The sequence below is a fragment of the Akebia trifoliata genome, chromosome 3 (assembly GCF_017979445.1).
Source record: "Akebia trifoliata isolate Shusen 1 chromosome 3, ASM1797944v1, whole genome shotgun sequence".
NCBI lineage: Eukaryota > Viridiplantae > Streptophyta > Magnoliopsida > Ranunculales > Lardizabalaceae > Akebia > Akebia trifoliata.
The window spans coordinates 34617769-34639186 of record NC_141377.1 but is presented as its reverse complement, the minus strand read 5'-3'; the positions used below and the strand labels follow the sequence as shown (position 1 = coordinate 34639186).

General features: G+C 32.6%; 1 protein-coding gene across 2 annotated transcripts; it reads left to right on the top strand.

Moving 5' to 3' along the window:
• The first annotated feature begins 735 nt into the window (after window positions 1-735).
• On the top strand, window positions 736-6974 carry LOC147406556 (RNA-binding (RRM/RBD/RNP motifs) family protein). Of its 2 annotated transcripts, none has more exons than XM_086434647.1 (6): window positions 736-1229; window positions 1539-1671; window positions 2510-2642; window positions 3162-3198; window positions 3990-4281; window positions 5502-6974. In XM_086434647.1, exons 1-6 carry the CDS (start codon window positions 1047-1049, stop codon window positions 5609-5611), a joined length of 888 nt encoding a protein of 295 aa, XP_086290773.1. In that variant the 5' UTR covers window positions 736-1046; the 3' UTR covers window positions 5612-6974. The 2 variants fall into 2 exon arrangements, with proteins under 2 accessions (XP_086290773.1, XP_086290774.1); XM_086434648.1 differs by having other exon boundaries at window positions 737-1229; window positions 5482-6974.
• Window positions 6975-21418: the final 14444 nt, after the last annotated feature.

Genomic DNA, 21418 nt, shown 5'->3' with positions numbered 1-21418 from the left:
ACATCTGAAACGATGTCAATTTCAATATTACTTCAGTATTTTTCATATACTAAAACACAACTATAAGTCCCACCTTTGCTATAATTATGGGAATAAACGTCTCATCCATCTTTTTTGTGAATCCTATTTTATTATTTTCTTTTTTCACTATTTTAACTTTATTATTTTTTACTCTCCTCCCCCTCCATTTTTCAATAATATTCTTTTAAGTTTATTATTTTTCATCTCTTATCCTCTTTTTTATCCTTTTTAATTTTAAATATTTTTAATAATATCCCCTCTAATTTTATTATTTTGATAGTTTTTATCACCTTAATCCCACTATGTCTATAATCAGAGATAGGAAGGGTTGGGAGAAAGTATGCCCCATGGGAGGGATTGGCATGTATCACGTACAACACTTACAGACAAAATTGCATTTTATAAAAATAATAAGACAAGAAAAATAAATAATATAAAAAAAAAAAAAAACTTACTACGAAGGTTGACTGTTGACTTTCCCCGTAATGGAAATTTGAAATTCTCCGTTCCGTTTTTGCCATACATGAAGATACTCAGTGATTTGTAGGGTAAGTACGTAATATCAGTTGAAAACGGAGGTCAACTTTGTCTTTTCATGCTTACACAATATTATACGGTCGGACCAGATGACAACTATGATAATAATAATGTAGGAGGAAAGTGGGAGAAGTATATAATAGATGTCTGTATAATTTGTGGGTCTTTCCCTTTCCCACCTTATGCTTTTATTTCCCTCTCTCTCTCTCTCTCTCTCTCTCTCCATCTTTCCCTCCTTTCATCCACTCTAAGTCTAACCTAATTGGCTGATCTTGAATAGTCTCTCCTCCTCTATACCTGACCAGATTCACCTCTAAATTTAGAGAAGATCTCCACTAGATCTGGTTGGGTTCTTCATCTATAGATCTGTTGTGCCTAGGTTCTTTTTTTTTTTTTTTTTTTTTGTAACTCAAAGTTTTTGCTAACTTTGGTAATAAAAAGAGGATCAAAGAAGAGGAGGAGAGGAGAAGAATTGTAGAGAAGAGATCATGACTCCAGCTAATTTAGCAGGCCAGTTTGGAGACACAACTTACACTAAAGTGTTTGTTGGAGGTTTAGCTTGGGAGACACAAAGGGAGACTATGAGAAAATATTTTGAAAAATTTGGTGAGATTTTGGAGGCTGTTGTCATCACTGATAAGAACACTGGAAGATCCAAAGGCTATGGATTTGTAAGTTTTTTTTTTCTTCTTAATTATATATATTTTATCTCCTCCTTATGTTGGTGGATTAATGGATCTTATTTCAATGGTTGTATTTTCTTTTTCCTTTTTTTTATTTAATGGAAATTGTGGAGATATTGATCAAGTATTTCAAGGATCTAGATGTGGGATTATTTAAAACACACAAAAAAAGAAAAAGAGGAAAGAATCAAGATCCAAAAAGAAGAAAAAGGATCTACTTTATATTTTTCATTAATTTCTTATATATTATGGTTATATTTATTTAGAATTTGAGATTAATTTTTGTTTAATTTTTAGGTAACTTTTCGCGAACCCGAATCAGCCATGAGAGCTTGTGTGGATGCTGCTCCTGTGATTGATGGGAGGAGGGCTAATTGCAATCTTGCTTCTTTGGGTGTTCAAAGATCTAGACCCTCAACTCCAAAACATGGTATAGCTTTAATTCTTTTTTTACTTTTTAATTTTTCATAAATATCCTTATTAATTTCTTCTCTTTTTCTATATTATAATCTACTACTAAATATCTTTTTTTTCTTTTACTTTTAATTTTAATATTTTATTAGGATTTTATTTTATTTATTAATTTGCAAATGAAACCATTCATTTGATAAAAATCATATTGTGATCCCAAGAAATATTAGATTTAGCTAAACTATTTATGATTTTTTTGTCATTATTTCATGAGAATTGTATTTGTTTTATGACATCGGAGGAATCAGTAAGCAAGTATTTAACAATTTGGGTACATTAAGATTGGGTCCTTCACCATTTTATGTATCCATAGTAACATTATTAATTACCAGTCTTAATATTTCGGTTCCCCTAAGAAAATTCTTCATTTTAATGCAAAAGAGTAAATATTTTTGGTATCTTTTCTTTGATTAATATTAATATATCATCAAAATAATTACATAAATTATTGTGAAATTTTATTTTATCTTTTTAAGATAAAGAAAAATGAAATGTGGTTGATTGATCATAAACTTGGCTTGTTTGAGAGAAAAGCTTATTCTTTTTTATCATTAATTTCTTCATCAATAGCTTCTTCTTCTTCTTCTTCTACTACTACTACTACTACTTCTCTCTTTTGAAGATTAGATGGAAGAACTAACAAAACAAAGTGAATGTTAGTTATGCCAACTACTTGTTAGTTGTGAGAGAAGGAATATTTTCTTTGAAGGGAAGTGTTGAAGAAGTATTTATTTATTTTCAATAAAATTACTTTAAGTGGGTTATATATGTTGATAAGGTTGATTCTCTTTGAACAGGAGGGGGCAGGAACTATAGAGGAATGAACTCTTTTCACACAGGCCTTCAAGGTGGGGTGGGAACAGCTTTTCCTTCTGCACCAACCTTCCCTCATTATGCCATCCAACAAGGAATTCCTTACAATGTATATGGGTAAGCTTTAAGTCATATTTATATACATATATATAGGAAGCAGCACGTGCATTGCCAGTTCATACACATTCCCTCCTAAAAGTAATGTCATGATGTATGTTATGTATGCATGTGCATCCATGATACATCACCATCACCATCATCATCATCATTTTCTCTCTCTCTCTCTCTTGGATGAACATCTATGTTACATGCCCATACCTATAACATTACCTCTCTCTCTCTCTCTCTCTCTCAAGAAACTCATGTATATGTTACTTTATATGGATGCATGCATGTGGAAGCTTTGAGTCACATTATGGCTAAACGATGACATTTTGTACGTATGCATGTAATGTCATGTGCCATATGAATGCTATCTTGTTTATGCATGCACATGGACATGCATATATGGGCATGAACATTCACTTTCCATGTATGATCAACTGCTAGCTATAATTCTATTGTTCTTTGTTACATAATAAGGTTCTATATTCTAATTCTTTCCAACGTTGTACCACCTTTTCTTACAAATTTCAGGTACTCTCCATACTCGCCAGATTACACTTATCCTACGGTTTGTACAGATTCCTTCTCCCTTTTGCTTTTTGTAATTCGTCAATTTTTTTAATAATTCGCGAATTGTCGGATGGATTTACTTTTCACGAATTTTTAGATCTCGGGGAATATCACGAATTAGTCTGACAGAGAGAGAGAGGATATTTTTCATATAACTTTACCCAAAAAACAAAAAAAAAGTCAGCTTTTTTAAACTTAAAAAAATAAAATAATAATAAAAATTAAAATTAAGGGTCACCATTCAATTTTATAAACAAATTTTTTTTTCTTCTATATGTTTTGTAAAAAATATATTTAAGAAATAATTGTAGCATTTTTTTTTTCCTTTTACTGAGCAATGCACCTTGAGTAATGGCAATCCTACCTCCAAAATGGATCCCTAAAGAATATGGGCTAATCTCTAGGAAAATCCATATTTCTCTTCTCGTCTCAACCATTTTTGGAGGCCAAGTCTCTTAAAAAAAAAATATATTACTTAATTATCCAATAAAAATTTATAAAATTATCTCAAATTGCCATATTTTTGGTAACTTGAAAGTGCATTGGATTTATTATTTAAAAAAAATAATAAGTAGATAATAGTAGGCATAAATGGTAGTTTTTGGAATATTCCTTTCTCAATGGAAAATGGTTTCCTAGGAACGGCTCAGATGAGAAGTTATTCTCTAATAATACACAAAAAGACGGATCCCTAGGAAGTCTTGTTTCTTTTTTGAAAAAATAATAGCCGTCGGTTCATGTGGGCCTACAAAAATTAAACTTTTATATATTTTTGGGGGGGTGTTACAGAGCTATTATAATGTGTATGGAGGAGGGGCAGCCACACAATATCCCATGTACGGAACAGGAACTACAACAGGTGCAGGTGGGATGGTCGCAGGAACAACAGCTGCTTTCTACCCGTATCTCCAGTTCGGGCAGGGCAATGGAGGAGGTGCAGCAGCAGCTGCAGCCCCATATCAGGCCGGGCAGGGCTACAGTGTCCAATACCCTCACCACCTCTTTCAGTACTCAACTGGCGGCTTTCCACAGCATTATGGTGGGCCCATGTCTCTTGCTCCCACTCCACCCACGCAAGCAGGTTTGTCATGTTCTTTCTAAATTTAAATTAATTTTTTTTTTTTTTTATAAAGTAAATCATCTAAGTTTTAATATAATTATTTAATAATTAAAAAAAAAGAGTAATTAAGAAACTTTCCTTAATTATTAAGGGTTATTGGTCCTACATGGATTATCTACATTTTCAGGATAATTATTTTTGAATGAAAAAAAAAAAAAAAATTAACATATAATTCCTCACTTGATTGTTGATATTAACAAACAACCTAAGAAATTATGATCCATTGTTTTAGTTTGTTGTTGAGATTTAGAAGAAAAATATAATATGATGTTTGAATGAAGAGAAAGTAAAAATAAAAAAACAAACAAAAACACAATCATATTAGTTTTAGATTATTATTTTAGCGAAAGTACAGTGCTCCTACTTCTTTATAAAAAGAATAATGATTTTTTGATGCCCACTCTATACACGCCCCTGACGTGGTATGGACTAGAACCATAGATTATTTTTATCGGAAAACACAACTACACATATTTATGGGGATGTGCAGTTGTATATTATGAGGGAAAAATCTATGATTCTTACCCATGCCACATCAGGGAGCGTATGAGGGTGTGTGTTAGAGGGGCATAAAAAACTCACGACTCTCATAAAATGTTACGAGTAAAAGAAATCCACTATTGGATCTCCTTCGGGTTAGTGGACTCCTAAGATGATTATTCATAACCAAATCATAATATAATTGGATCCATGCAGATAGATACAAAATTGACTAATTGTTTTTCAAACACATTATGTAATTGGGTAATTGGGAAGTCATTGACACCCTTACTTAACCCTTTGGTGGACAAACAAACAAAAATCTGCCTACTCATAAGACTCCTAAGTAAATATCTTAAATCTAATGTATAGAAATTACCAATCAAGGCCAATCGTTCATGGATCAGTGGTCGCGAGAGTATGCCAAGGAGGGAAAAATGGACCTGAAATTAGATAAAATTACTCCAATAGCCTAATAAGTTGTATACTGATACACCAGATCATGTTCTCAAGATCTCACTTACGATGTGATCTAGTGCTTAATATACATCTTATTACAATGCATCATATTCAATTGTTAATAAATAATCACAAGATCTAGCCATTTTTATTTTTATTTTTATTTTTGTTTTATTTATGGCTAAAGCTAACCTTCTCAAGTGGTACTAATACCTATAACAGTGTGTTTTACTCTACAACAGGCGTGACAATGGCTCTCACATCTCCAACTCTTCATGCGCCAACACCTCATCCCTTCAGACTCATCCCACATATCACCCCATCAACTGCATCTGAACAACCTTCGGCTTAACCATGGTTCATCCTCTCTCCTCACTCTACTTTCCTCTCACTCTCTCTCTCTCTCTCCCCCTCCTCTCTTTCTCTCTCTATGACACATGAGGCCAAGTGTGGAAAGGATCTTAGGGATCTTCTTCCCACCCAAAATAGTCCCCCATAGGGACTAAAATCACCTCTATATTTGGAGGAGAGCCCCTCCAATCTCTCTAGTGCATGTCATATGAAATGGGGTTTCTTCCCCTTGCATGTTAGCTCAAGATGGGCTAAATCAGCATCAATCAAGTTTGTGTGGGTCCTTGAAAAGAACCCAATCACCAACTTTAGCTATCTGTTTAGCTAAGTTGGTAAGTAACCCCCTCTAACATTAGCCTTGGAAAGGCTAAACAAAACAACCCACTAACTTTGAACTTGCACAAATGTAAATTCAACAACACAAATGGCAAGTTCTCCAACTTTTAGCTAACCACCTCTAAATGTAGAGAAGTGTGTTTAGCAAAACTAAGAACTAAGGGCATGGGATGCCCTAGTTTTTTGTGTTAACATCAACCCTAGATTTAGGTGTGTTTATCAAACTAAGGGCATGGGATGCCCTAGTTTTTTGTTGTTAACATAAACCCTAGAGTTAGGTGTTTTAAATCATGACCAAAACTTTGTGACCCATGTGTCTTAAAAGTTTTACCAACCTCAGTTAACTCTCATATAATCTGTGTAACCAACCACACACACACACATTCCCTTGGGGAAAGGGAAGGAAATCTCACTCTTTTTTTCTTATAGTTTTGTACATTCATCATGGCTAAAACTATGGGAGTTTTAGCATGATTTAGGTAGAATTAGAGGAGGGGCTAATGTTTGTTTTTCACATTTGGCTTTTCACCTCCTGTTACCAACATTGGTAGATCAACTCCATTAATGGCTTTGGAGCTCAACTCACTTGTAGGAAATTTTCCCTTCTTTTTTTCTTTCTCCCTCTCTCTCTCTCTCTCTCTCTTCTCATCTCTAGTGGTTTCCAATCAATCCATGGAGGTAACCCTTGGGAGATATTTTGGGTCTCTTGGGTTCATCTCCTCTAACTCTCCAACCATGGTTAGGACCAAGGTGGTCATCATCATCACATCATCATATTCTATAGGTCAGTCAGTCAGTCACTCTCTCTCTCTCTCTCCTCTCTCTCTCTCTCCTCTCTTTGTTGAGAGCCTTTTTACTTGAATTGAGAAGAACCTTGATACTTCTATATGTATAATCCTAAGATTGTGGTTGTAATAACTAGACTTATTGTTACTTTAGAACATGACTTAATTACTCTCATCTCATATCTTTTGACAGAACATTTAGTCGATGTTGTTGAAGTTAATTAATTAGGGGTTTGTTACTTATGACTTATTTATGTTTATGCTTTGTTCATGAATTTGCATTTTTCTTTTGTCACCATATGCTTTTGTATGTGTGTGTATGAGATTCCATTTCAGTTTGGATCCGAGATGGGTCTAAATCTAATATCATAAAACTTAACCCCTAGATTTGTCATTCCCTGGGTTGAGTGATAGAAATTTAATATGGGTTTTAGATCAGATCGGATTGGATCGGTTTTTTAACGTGTGGTTTAGTTAAAAATGGGCTTTAGTGATGAATACTTCCAACCCAATATGCTATTTACATGTCTGGTCAGATTCGAATTTGCAATTGTGCATTGATCATGAGGCGTTAAAATGGGTCGTAAAAGGATCTCAGTCTATCTGGATCCGACCCATGTTTTGTGCTTGACTAATATAATTGGACAAGAGAATGGCCAACGCGTCCAATATGGACCATCCATCTAATGAATGACCCACTTATCTTCTAGAGCTGATAGCACTGATTTAAGTATCGTGATAATTTGACGCTCTTTTTTGTACGTTCCCTTCATAGAACCGTAGATCCATTACATTGAGATATACAAAGACAGATATTTATGATTTTGTAAGGTTTTGTGAAGAGAGTGTCAGATTATCATGACTCCTTATTTAAACACACAGCCACGAAAGGTAAAAGAAACAAATATACTCATCCCCTATGATGTCTAGAAGCTAAAGTTAGTGTGAGATTGAAGACTTCTCTTTTGGAGAATGAAATCACGAAGATACTATAGAAAGTATCTATAATAAGAATTTCATATATGTGTAATCAAATTTTCCCAAGAAAATATAAACCTACACATTTTGGTTCACCAAACCCGATGAAAAGAATTCTTCAAACCGTAGGGATTGAGTTTGGTGGATTTGTTTATAAGTGCTTCTTTGTATTCTATGAACCCGTAGCAAATCATACCGCGAACCAATTTGCTTTACAAAAGTTCATGGTTGGATAAAGGATTAGTGAATTTGACAACTTAGGTTTTAATAGATACAAACATCCTCAAAGTATCAAGTGACACATTCAACTGGGTCAACTGGTGGATATTTGGCTCATAGTCACAAAACTCACATTCTCGGGCAAATTCGGGGGAAAAAGTCTCTGAAAAGTTGGATCGTTTTGAAAATAATTGGTGATTTATTATGAATAATTGATGATTTTTCATTTGAGGGCCTTTTTTTTTTTTTTTTTTAAAGAAAACATTGATTTTTTTATATATGTCCCTCCATCGAATTTTTTTGGACACATCCTTTCCCTAAAATTTTCCTGAATTTTTTTCAAATTTGGTGATTTCCAGGGCTCTCAATGGTGGTTCAGCCATGCTTGGACCCTTGTGGACTGGGTTTCAGGTTGGGCTTGAGTTTGGGAGCTAGTCCTGTCAATCGGTCCAATAACTCATATTATAATTTCATTTATAATATATTTAACATATATGAAATATAGGCCCAAATATTTTTGTATTAGGCCATGCCTGGTCATAGGTGAATTTTATTTGGTCTGGGCCGTCTGGCCCGGCCATTAGATGGGCGAAGATTGGATTTAGGATTTAGAGGCCGGATAAGCACTAGGCCATTATGGCCTTACTGAGTTCTAGATGTTGATTCAAGTATTAAAAAAAAACAATAATAATGCTGAAGTGACCTCAAGATTGGACTTCATACGGCACACCCTGATGTGAAAGTGTACGGGAATCATAGATGTTTTTCTTCGAGATACTAGTGAAAAAGCATATATGATTCCTATCCACTTTCACGTCAAGATGTGCAATATGAGGTCCAATCTTGAGATCACTCCAGCACGACTCAAAAGAAAAAAAAACACATTGATTCATGACCTGAAATCATCTGTGGGCCTGGTTACCAAGTAAACTGGTTTTTGGTATGTCGACCAACCGAAATGTAAGCAAAATATAGTTGTGGTCAATGGGCCTAGAAAGTGTTCCACATGACATTTTGAAATGGCTATAATCTAACTTTTGACATGGTTGTCTAATCCCTGATGACACATAGGGTCTGTTTGTTAGGGTACGAATTCCTTGGGAAAATTTTGATGGAAAAATGAATTCCATTGTACTTAGGGTGCGTTTGATTGCATGGAAGGAGAAAACTAGGCCTGCAACCTAGGCGGGCTGGGTTAGAACATCTCAACCCCCGACCTTAATTTGGGTTGAGCTCAAGTTGAGGGATCGAGCAACCCAAACCCGATGCCTATATAATAACATACAAATAATTTTATAATAATTTATATATATATATATATATATATATATATATATATATATATATATATATATATATATATATATATATTTGTTTACTTCTTTATTCCATCTTATTATTATGGCATGTGGACAATTGGATATTATTAATGTTGGCCTTTATTAAGTATGATTTCTCTAAATATTCTCTCAATAAAGGATTTGGAGGTTGCATGTGATGTTATTTACTAGTGGTTTTATTTTTCATGTTGTATTTGTTTTTAAGATAAAGGAAATTAAGGATATTCCACGAGTCAACCTGTCCAAATTACCTGATTGGGGCAAACCCGAGCTCAACCCGATTTTGGAAGATCAAGCTTGGGTTGAGCCTGGGTTTCCCCTCCAACCCGCCCAGGTTACAGTCCTAGAGAAAATCATGTCGATAGTTTTACTGTTTGTTTGATAGGGGTACGAACTCCTCAATAATTTTTTTTATGGAAAATGAATTCCATTGTTCATAGGGTGCATTTGATTGCATGGAAGGAGAAAACCCTATTGATAGTTTTACCATTGAGCCAACCCCTTGGGGGCTAAGGAAAACATGTAATCGAACACCTAAAAATCACATTTTTATGCACATTCAAATTTACCCTTACTATTAGAAAACAATTGGTTTAAGAGAAAATAAAATAATGTTTTAGACCAACTTACAATAATAAATAACAAAATTAGAGAGAGATCAATCTCAAATCAATATGAACGATAATAGCAAGACACAATATTTAGGCCTCGAGGATTCAATAGTTTCAATCTTTAGAATGTAGCACTCCAAGTCTCAAGCTCACAAGATGACGACTATATCAACAAAATCACATTGGTAGAATTCTTAAAAAGATAAATTAATATTGCAAATGCTTATGTTGCTTTTTCATTTGAATCCATAATTTTTTATTTATATAGATAAATATGTGCACATAAACACATATTGTCTCCTAAAAGACACCATGGACATCCATGGGGCCCTAAGAGACAACAATGGTTTAAAAAAAGAGTCCTCCAACTGGGGACACCTTAATGTGGAGACGTGCACATGCCCATAGATGCGGCTGAAAACACATCTACGGACATGCGCACGCCACCACCTCAAGATGTCCCCCACTGAGGTCACTCCACCATTAATCTTAAAGAAAAGGTTACAATGTAATACGGTGGCAACGCTTTAAAGGATAAATGGCATAAATAAGGACTCGAGCAAACAAATTTTTTAAAATCTTTAATGATGGAGAAAAAAGCAAAAGGGAAAATGTACAAACGTTAGAATTGTTAGAGAGGTGCTAAAAGATGACATTGATGCAAAGAGATACCACTTTGCATTAGTATGATTTTTGTTCATTAATTCTTATTTGGTATAATTCATTAAAAATAGATGAAAATTATACATTCACTTCAAAGTGTGGGGCCAGCAAAAAAGTTTTGAAAATTAAACCTAAAAATGGGTCAATGGAATCACAAAAAACCCATGAATTTAAGGGTTAGGTTTGCAACTTATAGCATGTAGGAATATTTATAAATAAATAAATAAAAGTGCTTTTAGGGCCATATTTAAAATACCCATCGGACTTGTCTTGGTTGATCGACTAAGCCACCTTGGTCAATCAGCCATGCCTACAACCGCAACACACCCAAACCCTAATCTCATTTTCCTAAAATTTTGGACCACATTTACTACCTTCACTTTAAACAATCAAATCATTCGAAAACACTTTAGAAGCACAAGATCTTTTAAGATAATCATCCACTCGAAATCTAAGGTCCACAATCAAAGTCTCAAATTTACCCTAAGACATTACTAGTTTTTGAATCCCTATCATACTTTTTTGAGTTTCTTAATTTGACCAGATTTAAAATCCTCAAAATAAATCAAAATTATAGATTCTTTTTAAATATAAAAAATATATCAAATGATTAGTGATACCTGCGTAGTAGACAATTATAACGATAGTATTCTAATTCGGAAACTTTTTTTTATTTCGTTACAAAGACTCATTTTTAAAATTAGAAATATTTTTTGTTAGTTTTTCTCAAAGTATTGGGTTAAGAAAATTGAAAAAGACTTACAAGTTTATTGATTTTGTAATAAGATTAATTCATTAGTAGCATTAAATTATGATTGCCCATAGTGTTTGAAACACATGCCTATTCAAGAATTATAATATTCTAATTTTGGAACTTTATTTTCTTGATTTCAAAACAATATATATATATGTAGGATTAGAAATCTTTTTTGTTTGTTTTTCTATAAATTATTGGGTTTAGAACGTTGAAAAGTGCCTACAAATTATCATGCATTTCTATTAGATTCATTAAAGATTAATGATATTAGAAAAATGATGGTGTATGTCTTAAATAAATCATCCATAATAAGAAATAATAATATTAAAGTGTCATTAAATTTTTTACTATTATAAAATTGCTTTACTGAATAAGATTTTAATATTTTCTATTTGCATGCATATTTTAATTCTTTTCCAGGACTGCATAAAAGGTGAAAGTACATTAATTAGTTGTTTTTTTTTTTTTTTTTTAATTATTATAACGAAGGGTATCTGGGCCAGCTTGCGCGCACCAAACTAGTCCCTACGCCCCGCACTCAGGCTATACCCCACTACGTGGAGCGGTGCATGGCCGCTAAGGTTTTTTTTAAGGGTAGTGGGATTCAAACTTGAGACCATAGAAAAAGCAAATTCCTTGGTCCCAAGTTGGTACCATTCAACCACCCCCTTGGTGGTTAAGTACATTAATTAGTATAACTTACTAATTTTACTACAATAAAATATATTAATAACTAAAATGATTTGTAAAATATATTGCCAATTTTTTTCTTATTTTAAAATCATTTTTATTGTAACTTTAAATTCTTCATCAGTGAATGTATTAATTATTACCAATAAGTGATTTAACTTGTCACTAATTATTATAGTAATTACAAAGTGTTGGATTGATTTTATTGTAAAATATTAAATTAACGATTTTAAATATTTATCTAGGAATCTTGAGCTACCTTCTTATTCTCCGAAGATTTCTCTAGAAATTTTGAGACTAATTTACTATTCTAACTCTTGATGATCTTGATTGACAATAGGCAAAAAATAGTAAATTACTATCCAGACCTCATTGGTGAATGGTAAAATTGAATTTGAGAAGAAAAGACATTAAAACTATTTGAGAATAACTTGAAATAAATTGAAATTGAAATTGTAGCTTTACGATTTTTGAGTTTGAATGATCGACATTATATGGATTGGAGTCACCACCATTATTTTTTTCAAAAATGGGTATGAATAGCCACCCGAAAATTAGTTTTTTTTTTAATTCATTTTTTTATAGTAACTCTTGTACATATTTGGCAACGATCTACCTAAAATCTAGGTAAGAGATTCGATTAGACTGCGAGGAAGGTGTTAAGCTCCTTTCTCTCTCCACCTTAAGTGGTTACCTTGAAACATGATAATTTCTGAAAAAATATAATTTTATATTTTCAAACATAACGGAATTTATTGTTTGTTTAGATCATGAGGATCTACTCATTAAGAGAGAGGAGCCTAATTATGTTTTGCCTTAAGAAAACACATTTTGGAACGTATGGGATTTGTTGGTTATGGGCCCACTCTCATAGATGAAGAGGGCCCAATTACCCTTAATCTCAAAATGAGAGTTTTTTGTGGTGGGTGTTAGGTGTGTGTTGGACTTTAAGAGAAAAATAAAGTTTTTGAAATGAAGTTTCAACCCCTACTACCTTTTGATCGAGTAGAAGTCCAATCTACAGGATGTAGAAGAGGGTACGCATCACATCTTTTGGTTAATCTAAATCAAAATTAAAGAAAGAGATGAGAGATAAATGAGATTATTTTATATTTCATAAATGAGAGTGTGCACTCTCTTTGGATGTGTGTGTTGGTGAGTAGGTATCCAAAGGTTAATATTTACTTTCTGTTAGCATGAGGCGATTGTTGCATGTTTATTTATGATTTTGTTATCGTGATGCGGTGTTTATTATTTATTTTTACCGGTTAAGTCATTGTATAGTAGAAAATTGAATATCTATTTCACACACTCGTATACTTATATATATATAAGTATTTTGGGATTCGTAAAAGAACTTATAAAAACCTAAAAGGATAGTCTGTCATATTATGTCTAGAGTGACATATTATTTTAGGATGAATGGTTGCGATATTAAACTCTTATGTAATATAGGATGTATAAGGGATTAATATCACAATTGAGATCTGAAAATTTTCTCTCTATCTTTACCGGTTAACTATGTGATGTAATAGTTGTTGTGGAAAGTATAAAGATGTCTTAGAAGATCATATGTTTGGTTGAAAGGCTTTGATAAAAATGACGACTCAATGATCATTAACTGTCTAATAGTAGTCGAATGTTTTGACACATCGTGAAGAGACCTGTTCCCTATGAAATTTTGGTTTATTTAGAATAGATGATTATCCTAAATGAGAAATAATTTGGGATGATTTCAATTGAAAGATGACCGACCATCTTGAAGTTAATTTCTTTTCCACAAAAATGCTCAACAAATTTTAAAGTTATTTGAAAGTTATAGTCCAAGGAAGCTGCATGTGCCAGTCTCAACAATAAGATGAAAACAACTTCCTAAGGTTATATCTCTCAAATCAAATATTCAATTGGGTTGGTTCTTTTTTCTGTAGAACCATTATGAAGTCTACTTACTACCTATAAAAATCTCCTCAAGCAGAATTTGATTTGATAAAGGTTTGTGATGATTTATGCCCAATAGCCCAAATTCCATATTGCCAAAATTTTATTTCAAGTAGGTTAAAGAATACGATTTTTTTAGCATTTTGCATCCCAAAATTGATCTGTTGCATTTGTATTCGTTTTTTAAGAAAATAAAATTTGACTTGTTAATCGGTTTCCCTCACTAATGGGATCATTTTTAGTCTAGATCTAAAATTGAGTAGAGTTCTAAGTTGAAGTTTTAATTTTACCTCTACCTTGACTTTTCTTTCAAAATTCTATCATTTTCCCAGATGTTCAAGTTCAATAGATAACCATCTGAATGATGAGGAGAGTATGATGACTAAAACCTTTCCCATATTTTCATCAAATCTCCTTTACTCGAATCTCTATGATTTGACCATAGGAATCAATTTCTCTTGAAAATAACATTTTCAAAAGAAAATCTATTTTAGATGATTATCATCCCCCCATATCTAATGAATTGTAGTGACTCCAAATTTTGAGTAACGTGAAATTTCCCTTGTGAAAATCCACATACTAAATGTCCTTTAGGCAAAATAGATGGCCACATGAGAGGTTGTTGAAAGATATTCTATTTGTTCACTAATTTCTTTTATAGTAATTACAAAGTATTTTGTTGATTGTAATGCAAGATAATATATTTATAGCAAAAATGATAATATCCATTACCATCAACAATATAAAATTATTTCATTATAATTGTAATTATATATTTCATATTTATACATAGATTTAAGTTGTTATTTGATGGTTACACAAAAGACATTTGAAAAGTGATGCCACTTATCCACTAATTGTTGTGTTATAAGAGACTAAGAGACACAAAGTGATCAGATTTATAATATATATATATATATATATATATATATTATAGGGAAATGTTCAGCACCAAACATTTTTCAAAACATGGGTTAGAAGTTTTGGAATGGGCTGATTTTTGGTGATGATGATCTCCATCATCATCACCAAAAATCAGCCCATTCCAAAACTTCTAACCCCATAAAAAATGATTTACAAAAAATGGACGGTCCACGATTTTTCAACTTAAAAACATGGGGCTAGAAGTTTTGGAATGGGCTGATTTTTTGTGAGGATGATTTTCTCACCGTAGAGATTATCCTCACAAAAAATCAGCCTATTCCAAAACTTCTAACTCATGTAGGACAAAAATGGTTGGCTAAAATGTTGGCCAAAATGTTTGGTGCTGAACGGGACCCATATATTTATGTATATATATATATATGTATGGGGGCGGATCAAGGGACATATGTAAAAACAATGGTTGTTCAAAATATGGGTTAGAGGTTTTGGATTGATCTGATTTTTTGTGAGGATGATCTTCTTATCATCCTCACAAAAAATCAGATCAATCCAAAACCTCTAACTCATATTTTGAATTTTTTTATATTATTACATTGTTTTTACATATGTCCCATGATCCATCCCTTATATATATATATATATATATATATATATATATATATATATATATATATATATACTAAATTAATAAAAATGTGTCCTTGGATTTTTTGTCAATATATAATAATCTTACTATAGTGTCAGTTGGATTTTCTATATCTACTTGTAGATGAGAGTTCTTCAATAGTGCATGAAATGCTATTGAAAAGTGACGTCTATAATATCCTAACATTATTAATTTTACCATGAAAGAATTTATTTACAAAAAAAAAAAATGATAACATTAAAAGTATCATTTTTTTTAATTACCAAGTATCCCTGTAGACAGCAGACAAGGCCCCATATATGGGCTTTGCCCAGTCCATAGACCATGGTCTTGTCTCGAGACTAGTCTCGAGGAACGTGCAACACCCGCCCATCACACACACCAAGTAAGTGAGGGTGTGCCCTCACGGGTGTCCCCTAAGGAATTAATGCTTATACTAGATATCAAACTCTCGACTTGCGAGCATTAGCCGCTTATCGATCCGAAATTGCCATTGAGCCAACCCCTCACAATGAAAAGTATTGTTAACTTTTATTTTTATTTTTTATAATAATGGTGATTGTTGGATCTTGTAGTGATGTCAGTTGTCCACCAATTAATACAATTTTTTATATTATAAAAATAGTAAGTTGATTTTATTGTACGAGAAATAATATATTAACAACAAAATGATAGTATTAACATATTTATAATGCTTTGTTCATATAAAATCATTTATTACAATGAATTTGATTACTTTTGAGGGAAGTTTTGCCCTACCATCTTTCTTAATGAATTGAAGCAATTTTAGTTTACTTGCATATTATTCTTTATCTGAACTCAATGATATTGATCAAATACGATGTATATAAACTCTTTTCTCACAAATGTACTCATTTTTTGAAACTAACAAAATATTCATAAAAATCTTCTTATTATTGCCTCTTAGGGCAAATTTAGTAAGAAAATCTAGAGGCAGATCTTCTAAATTAGCCTCAATTATTACTATGATTTGAAATTTAATGCACCTTTAGATATTTTTACTAATGTTTGATGTCTCTAGTGATTAGGGTATTAAAAACAATTTATTTTGTAGTCATTTATTGAAATTAGCAAAAATATCCATACAAATTTATTTGTTATTACTTCTTAAATTTTTATTTTGTGTTGGGAAAATCTAGTTGTAGATCTTCTAAGTATACTGCAATCATTACTATACCTTTTAAAAAAAAAAAATAATCATTACTATGCCTTTAAAATCCCAACTAATAATTGGTTATTAGATTAATGTGTTATTTTTTCCAATGATATGATATTAACAATAACATTAAAATAAATAAGGTAGATACTAATATATGAAAAATGATGAGTGTTATGATAATTTAGCAAACTATTATTATAATTTAACAATTTAGCAAACTATGTGGGTGTCATAATAATTTAACAATAACATTAAAATAAATAAGGTAGATACTAATATATGAAAAATGATGGGTGTTATAATAATTTAGCAAAAATCCCTCTTTCCAAATGGTCAATATATCATAAGGCTTTTTTAATGATCATTATTTGTATAAATAGTTAATCCTTATGTTAATATTTGTTGTTCCATTTCTTTTTTCTTAGCTTCAAATCCTACTTGAACATTTATTTATTTTTACTTGTAAAATCTATCTTATAATGAACAATCTCAAACTGGTCAACTAATGGTTCGACTCTACTTTAATTTGGTTGAGACAATGTCTTTATTATATAATTTTTAAGATATGACTATTTTTTTTTATGCATTTTCTTTTATTTTCATAAAAATTTGATTATTAAAAGGTATTTACATTAATGAGATTGGGTGGGGTTTGGAGGTCCTAAAAGGAACCAAACATTTTTTTAATGTATGGGTTAGAAGTTTCAGAATGGGCTGATTTTTGGTGAGGATGATCTCTTCAATGTAGAAATCATTATCACCAAAAATAGTCCATTCTAAAACTTCTAACCCCCTCAAGAGTGATTTACAAAAAGTGGACGGTCCACGATTCTTCAACTTGTAAACTAGGGATAGAAGTTTCGGAATGAGCTGATTTTTGGTGAGGACGATCTCTTCATCATAGAGATCATCTTTACAAAAAATTAGACCATTCTGAAACTTGTAACCCCTACTTTGAAAAATGTCTAGCACAATGTTTGGTTCTCTTTAGGGCCTCCGATCGCTTCCCAATGAAATTATACAGTATTTCCCATAATTTTTTCTTGAAAGATAAAATGTGAAACTTATCCTAAATAAGCCTTGCCAATGAAATGTGCGATGTGAGGGCAATGATGTCTCAAAGAAAGTTTACTGTGATTCATGTATAATGACCCGATGTAAGATTATAATTGACTCTATTGTAGACATCAAATATGTTGTAACAGCTAGTTTTTTAATATCTAACAATTGAATGGTGAACCACTCTTAGTATCCATCTTACAAGTAGCCTGCCATGGATAAAAAGGGTTATAATATATTTTAGAAAGAATTTGAAAATCAACGAAATTTGCACGGTGAAAATTCAACAAAGAAAAATAAGTAAATTTAGAACATATGATATAAAATACAATAACACTCTCTCCCTCATGTTAGGGTAATTTAGACTAGGTTTTAATAGATACAAACATCCTCAAAGTATCAAGTGACACATTCAACTGGGTCAACTGGTGGATATTTGGCTCATAGTCACAAAACTCACATTCTCGAACAAATTCGGGGGAAAAAGTCTCTGAAAAGTTGGATCGTTTTGAAAATAATTGGTGATTTATTATGAATAATTGATGATTTTTCATTTGAGGGCCTTTTTTTTTTTTTTTTATAAAGAAAACATTGATTTTTTTATATATGTCCCTCCCTCGAATTTTTTTGGGCACATCCTTTCCCTAAAATTTTCCTGAATTTTTTTCAAATTTGGTGATTTCCAGGGCTCTCGATGGTGGTTCAGCCATGCTTGGACCCTTGTGGACTGGGTTTCAGGTTGGGCTTGAGTTTGGGAGCTAGTCCTGTCAATCGGTCCAATAACTTATATTATAATTTCATTTATAATATATTTAACATATATGAAAATAGGCCCAAATATTTTTGTATTAGGCCATGCCTGGTCATAGGTGAATTTTATTTGGTCTGGGCCGTCTGGCCCGGCCATTAGATGGGCAAAGATTGGAATTAGGATTTAGAGGCCGGATAAGCACTAGGCCATTATGGCCTTACTGAGTTCTAGATGTTGATTCAAGTATTAAAAAAAAACAATAATAATGCTGAAGTGACCTCAAGATTGGACTTCGTATGGCACACCCTGATGTGAAAGTGTACGGGAATCATAGATGTTTTTCTTCGAGATACTAGTGAAAAAGCATATATGGTTCCCATCCACTTTCACGTCAAGATGTGCAATATGAGGTCCAATCTTGAGGTCACTCCAGCACGACTCAAAAGAAAAAAACCACATTGATTCATGACCTGAAATCATCTGTGGGCCTGGTTACCAAGTAAACTGGTTTTTGGTGTGTCGACCAACTGAAATGTAAGCAAAATATAGTTGTGGTCAATGGGGCTAGAAAGTTTTCCACATGACATTTTGAAATGGCTATAATCTAACTTTTGACATGGTTGTCTAATCCCTGATGACACATAGGGTTTGTTTGTTAGGGTACGAATTCCTTGGGATAATTTTGATGGAAAAATGAATTCCATTGTACTTAGGGTGCGTTTGATTGCATGGAAGGAGAAAATTAGACCTGCAACCTAGGCGAGCTGGGTTAGAACATCTCAACCCCCGACCTTAATTTGGGTTGAGCTCAGGTTGAGGGATCGAGCAACCCAAACCCGATGCCTATATAATAACATACAAATAATTTTATAGTAATTTATATAGATATATATTTGTTTACTTCTTTATTCCATGTCACGCCCCGAAATCCCAACACGAATCCCTATGATTCATCAGTCAGAATCTCGATGTGTGAGGTAATCAATTATACAATTTGATTGAACATTCACAAGTAATAATACTTATGAAAAATAAATAAATAAATAAATAAATATACGCAACGGAATAAACATTTAACTAACATCTATACGAGAGTCTAAAGTAAGCGGAAACAATCATCAAACACTGATATCATCTAAGTCCTCAGTCTCATAATATATGGAATTACAAAAATTTCTAAGACTAACATGTTTCTTATCTACAACAAAAAACCGCTAGGATCCTTTACCAATCCTCAAAGACATGGCGGCGGCAAGACATCAATCTGATCCTCATCGGGGACCTCCTCAAAAGACTCCTCAAATAACGGCTCCTCAAGAGTTGAATAATCTAAAATGTGAAGGATAGGGTGAGTAACAAGGAAATGTTACTCAGCAGGATGAACGTCGTTCTAACAGCGAGTCATACATGCATGAGTAATAATCAGAACAATTAAATGATGTCAGTTTTCATAATGTAACATACGATAAATGTCTAAGCATACTCAGTAAACAGTTATAATAACTTTAATCTATCATTTTCAATCATTTAAAGTAATATATGCATCTTTTTAATGAAAACATCTATCAATCATTGCAAAATAAGGAAAAATTACATAATAAGAACACGACGGTGTAATCGATAAGAGAGCAGAGGAACACGCCGATATAACCGTCTCGACTATGACAATACGATATTCCAAACTTAACCTCCGATGTAGAATCCCATCGTTATAATCTGATTTTGTGGTCGGTTTAGTATACCACGGTTGGATGACCATTTATCCGGCTCAGACTGCCCGTTGATGAAGAACCTAATACTGAGTTCAACTAACAGTGAGGTCGACCGTTTGACGACTACAGACTAAAAGTGATCGCTAACTAACCCAGGAAATCCCTCTCGTCGAAGCCTATTAAGAAGCAATGCATGTGAACCCCGCCTAGCTTTACACTATACAGAGACCGCCTTTACACACAACGTTTCCCAGGAAATAAGTAGGAGAAATTCCCAGATTTCATAAGCTGTAATATGCTCTATGGTATCCCATACTATTGAAGAGCATATGACATCTAGTGTTATCCTAGATTGACTCGCCGTTTCCAGATACACAGCAACGCGTCACTCTTTATGGGTTTTCTACAAACCTTTACTAGTAAACAAAATAGTTTATTTTGTATATAATATATCATTTCTTTTAATCGAAAATACAAACAAAGTCTGGTAGTACCCTCTAGTGACAGTTATCTATCATTTCCATTCATCAACCATCTCATCCCTCTATCTATCTATCACGTTTTACGTGGCATGACCACTACGTAGAACTGGAGGTATTGTCCCATCAATCAGTCGAGAACATACGTTCTCTCTATCCATCCATCAATTAAATCGATCAATCTATCATCTAATTTCTTACATATCTATCAAAGTAATTTCACCTTTAAAGTAATTCCAAATCCAGAAAGCATCAACCAATTCTATTTGATGGTTTTGGTTGAGTCGAAAGACTTGGAAATAAAAATAAAACCATAAAACGTAAAAGTTGAAAATCTGTGAAAATTTGGCTAAGTGTTAAAAAAAATGATTTTTTTTCAAAGTCGAAATTTAAAACGGATTATTTATTTATTTATTTATTAAAGAACTTAAAGTAATACTTAACTGTTTTCAATGAAATAAAGGTAGGAAATGAGTATACATACTATATGGAAGCAACAAAAAAAAATTAGAACCAAACTTAACATTCGGATACTTTTCCAAATTGCTGATTTTTCGTCGAAACTCGATCAAAATCGATCCAAATATTATACCAACTATAAAATGCTTATATTACATCAAATGAATTAAAACCAATCATAAATAAGCATGCAAACATGAGTCAAATCATTCAAATATGTATAAGCTTAATGAAACGATCGATTTATCGATGATCGCATGGATTATCGCATAACTATAAGGTAGAAAGGAAAGCAACCTACCTCAAACTATATTTAACGG

Excerpts from the sequence above, each read along its gene's own strand:
- LOC147406556 (XM_086434647.1), top strand. The coding sequence starts at position 1,047 with ATGACTCCAGCTAATTTAGCAGGCCAGTTTGGAGACACAACTTACACT. Across the intron at positions 1,672-2,509 it reads ACCCTCAACTCCAAAACATG|GAGGGGGCAGGAACTATAGA; the intron begins GTATAGCTTTAA and ends CTCTTTGAACAG. Across the intron at positions 4,282-5,501 it reads CACTCCACCCACGCAAGCAG|GCGTGACAATGGCTCTCACA; the intron begins GTTTGTCATGTT and ends ACTCTACAACAG.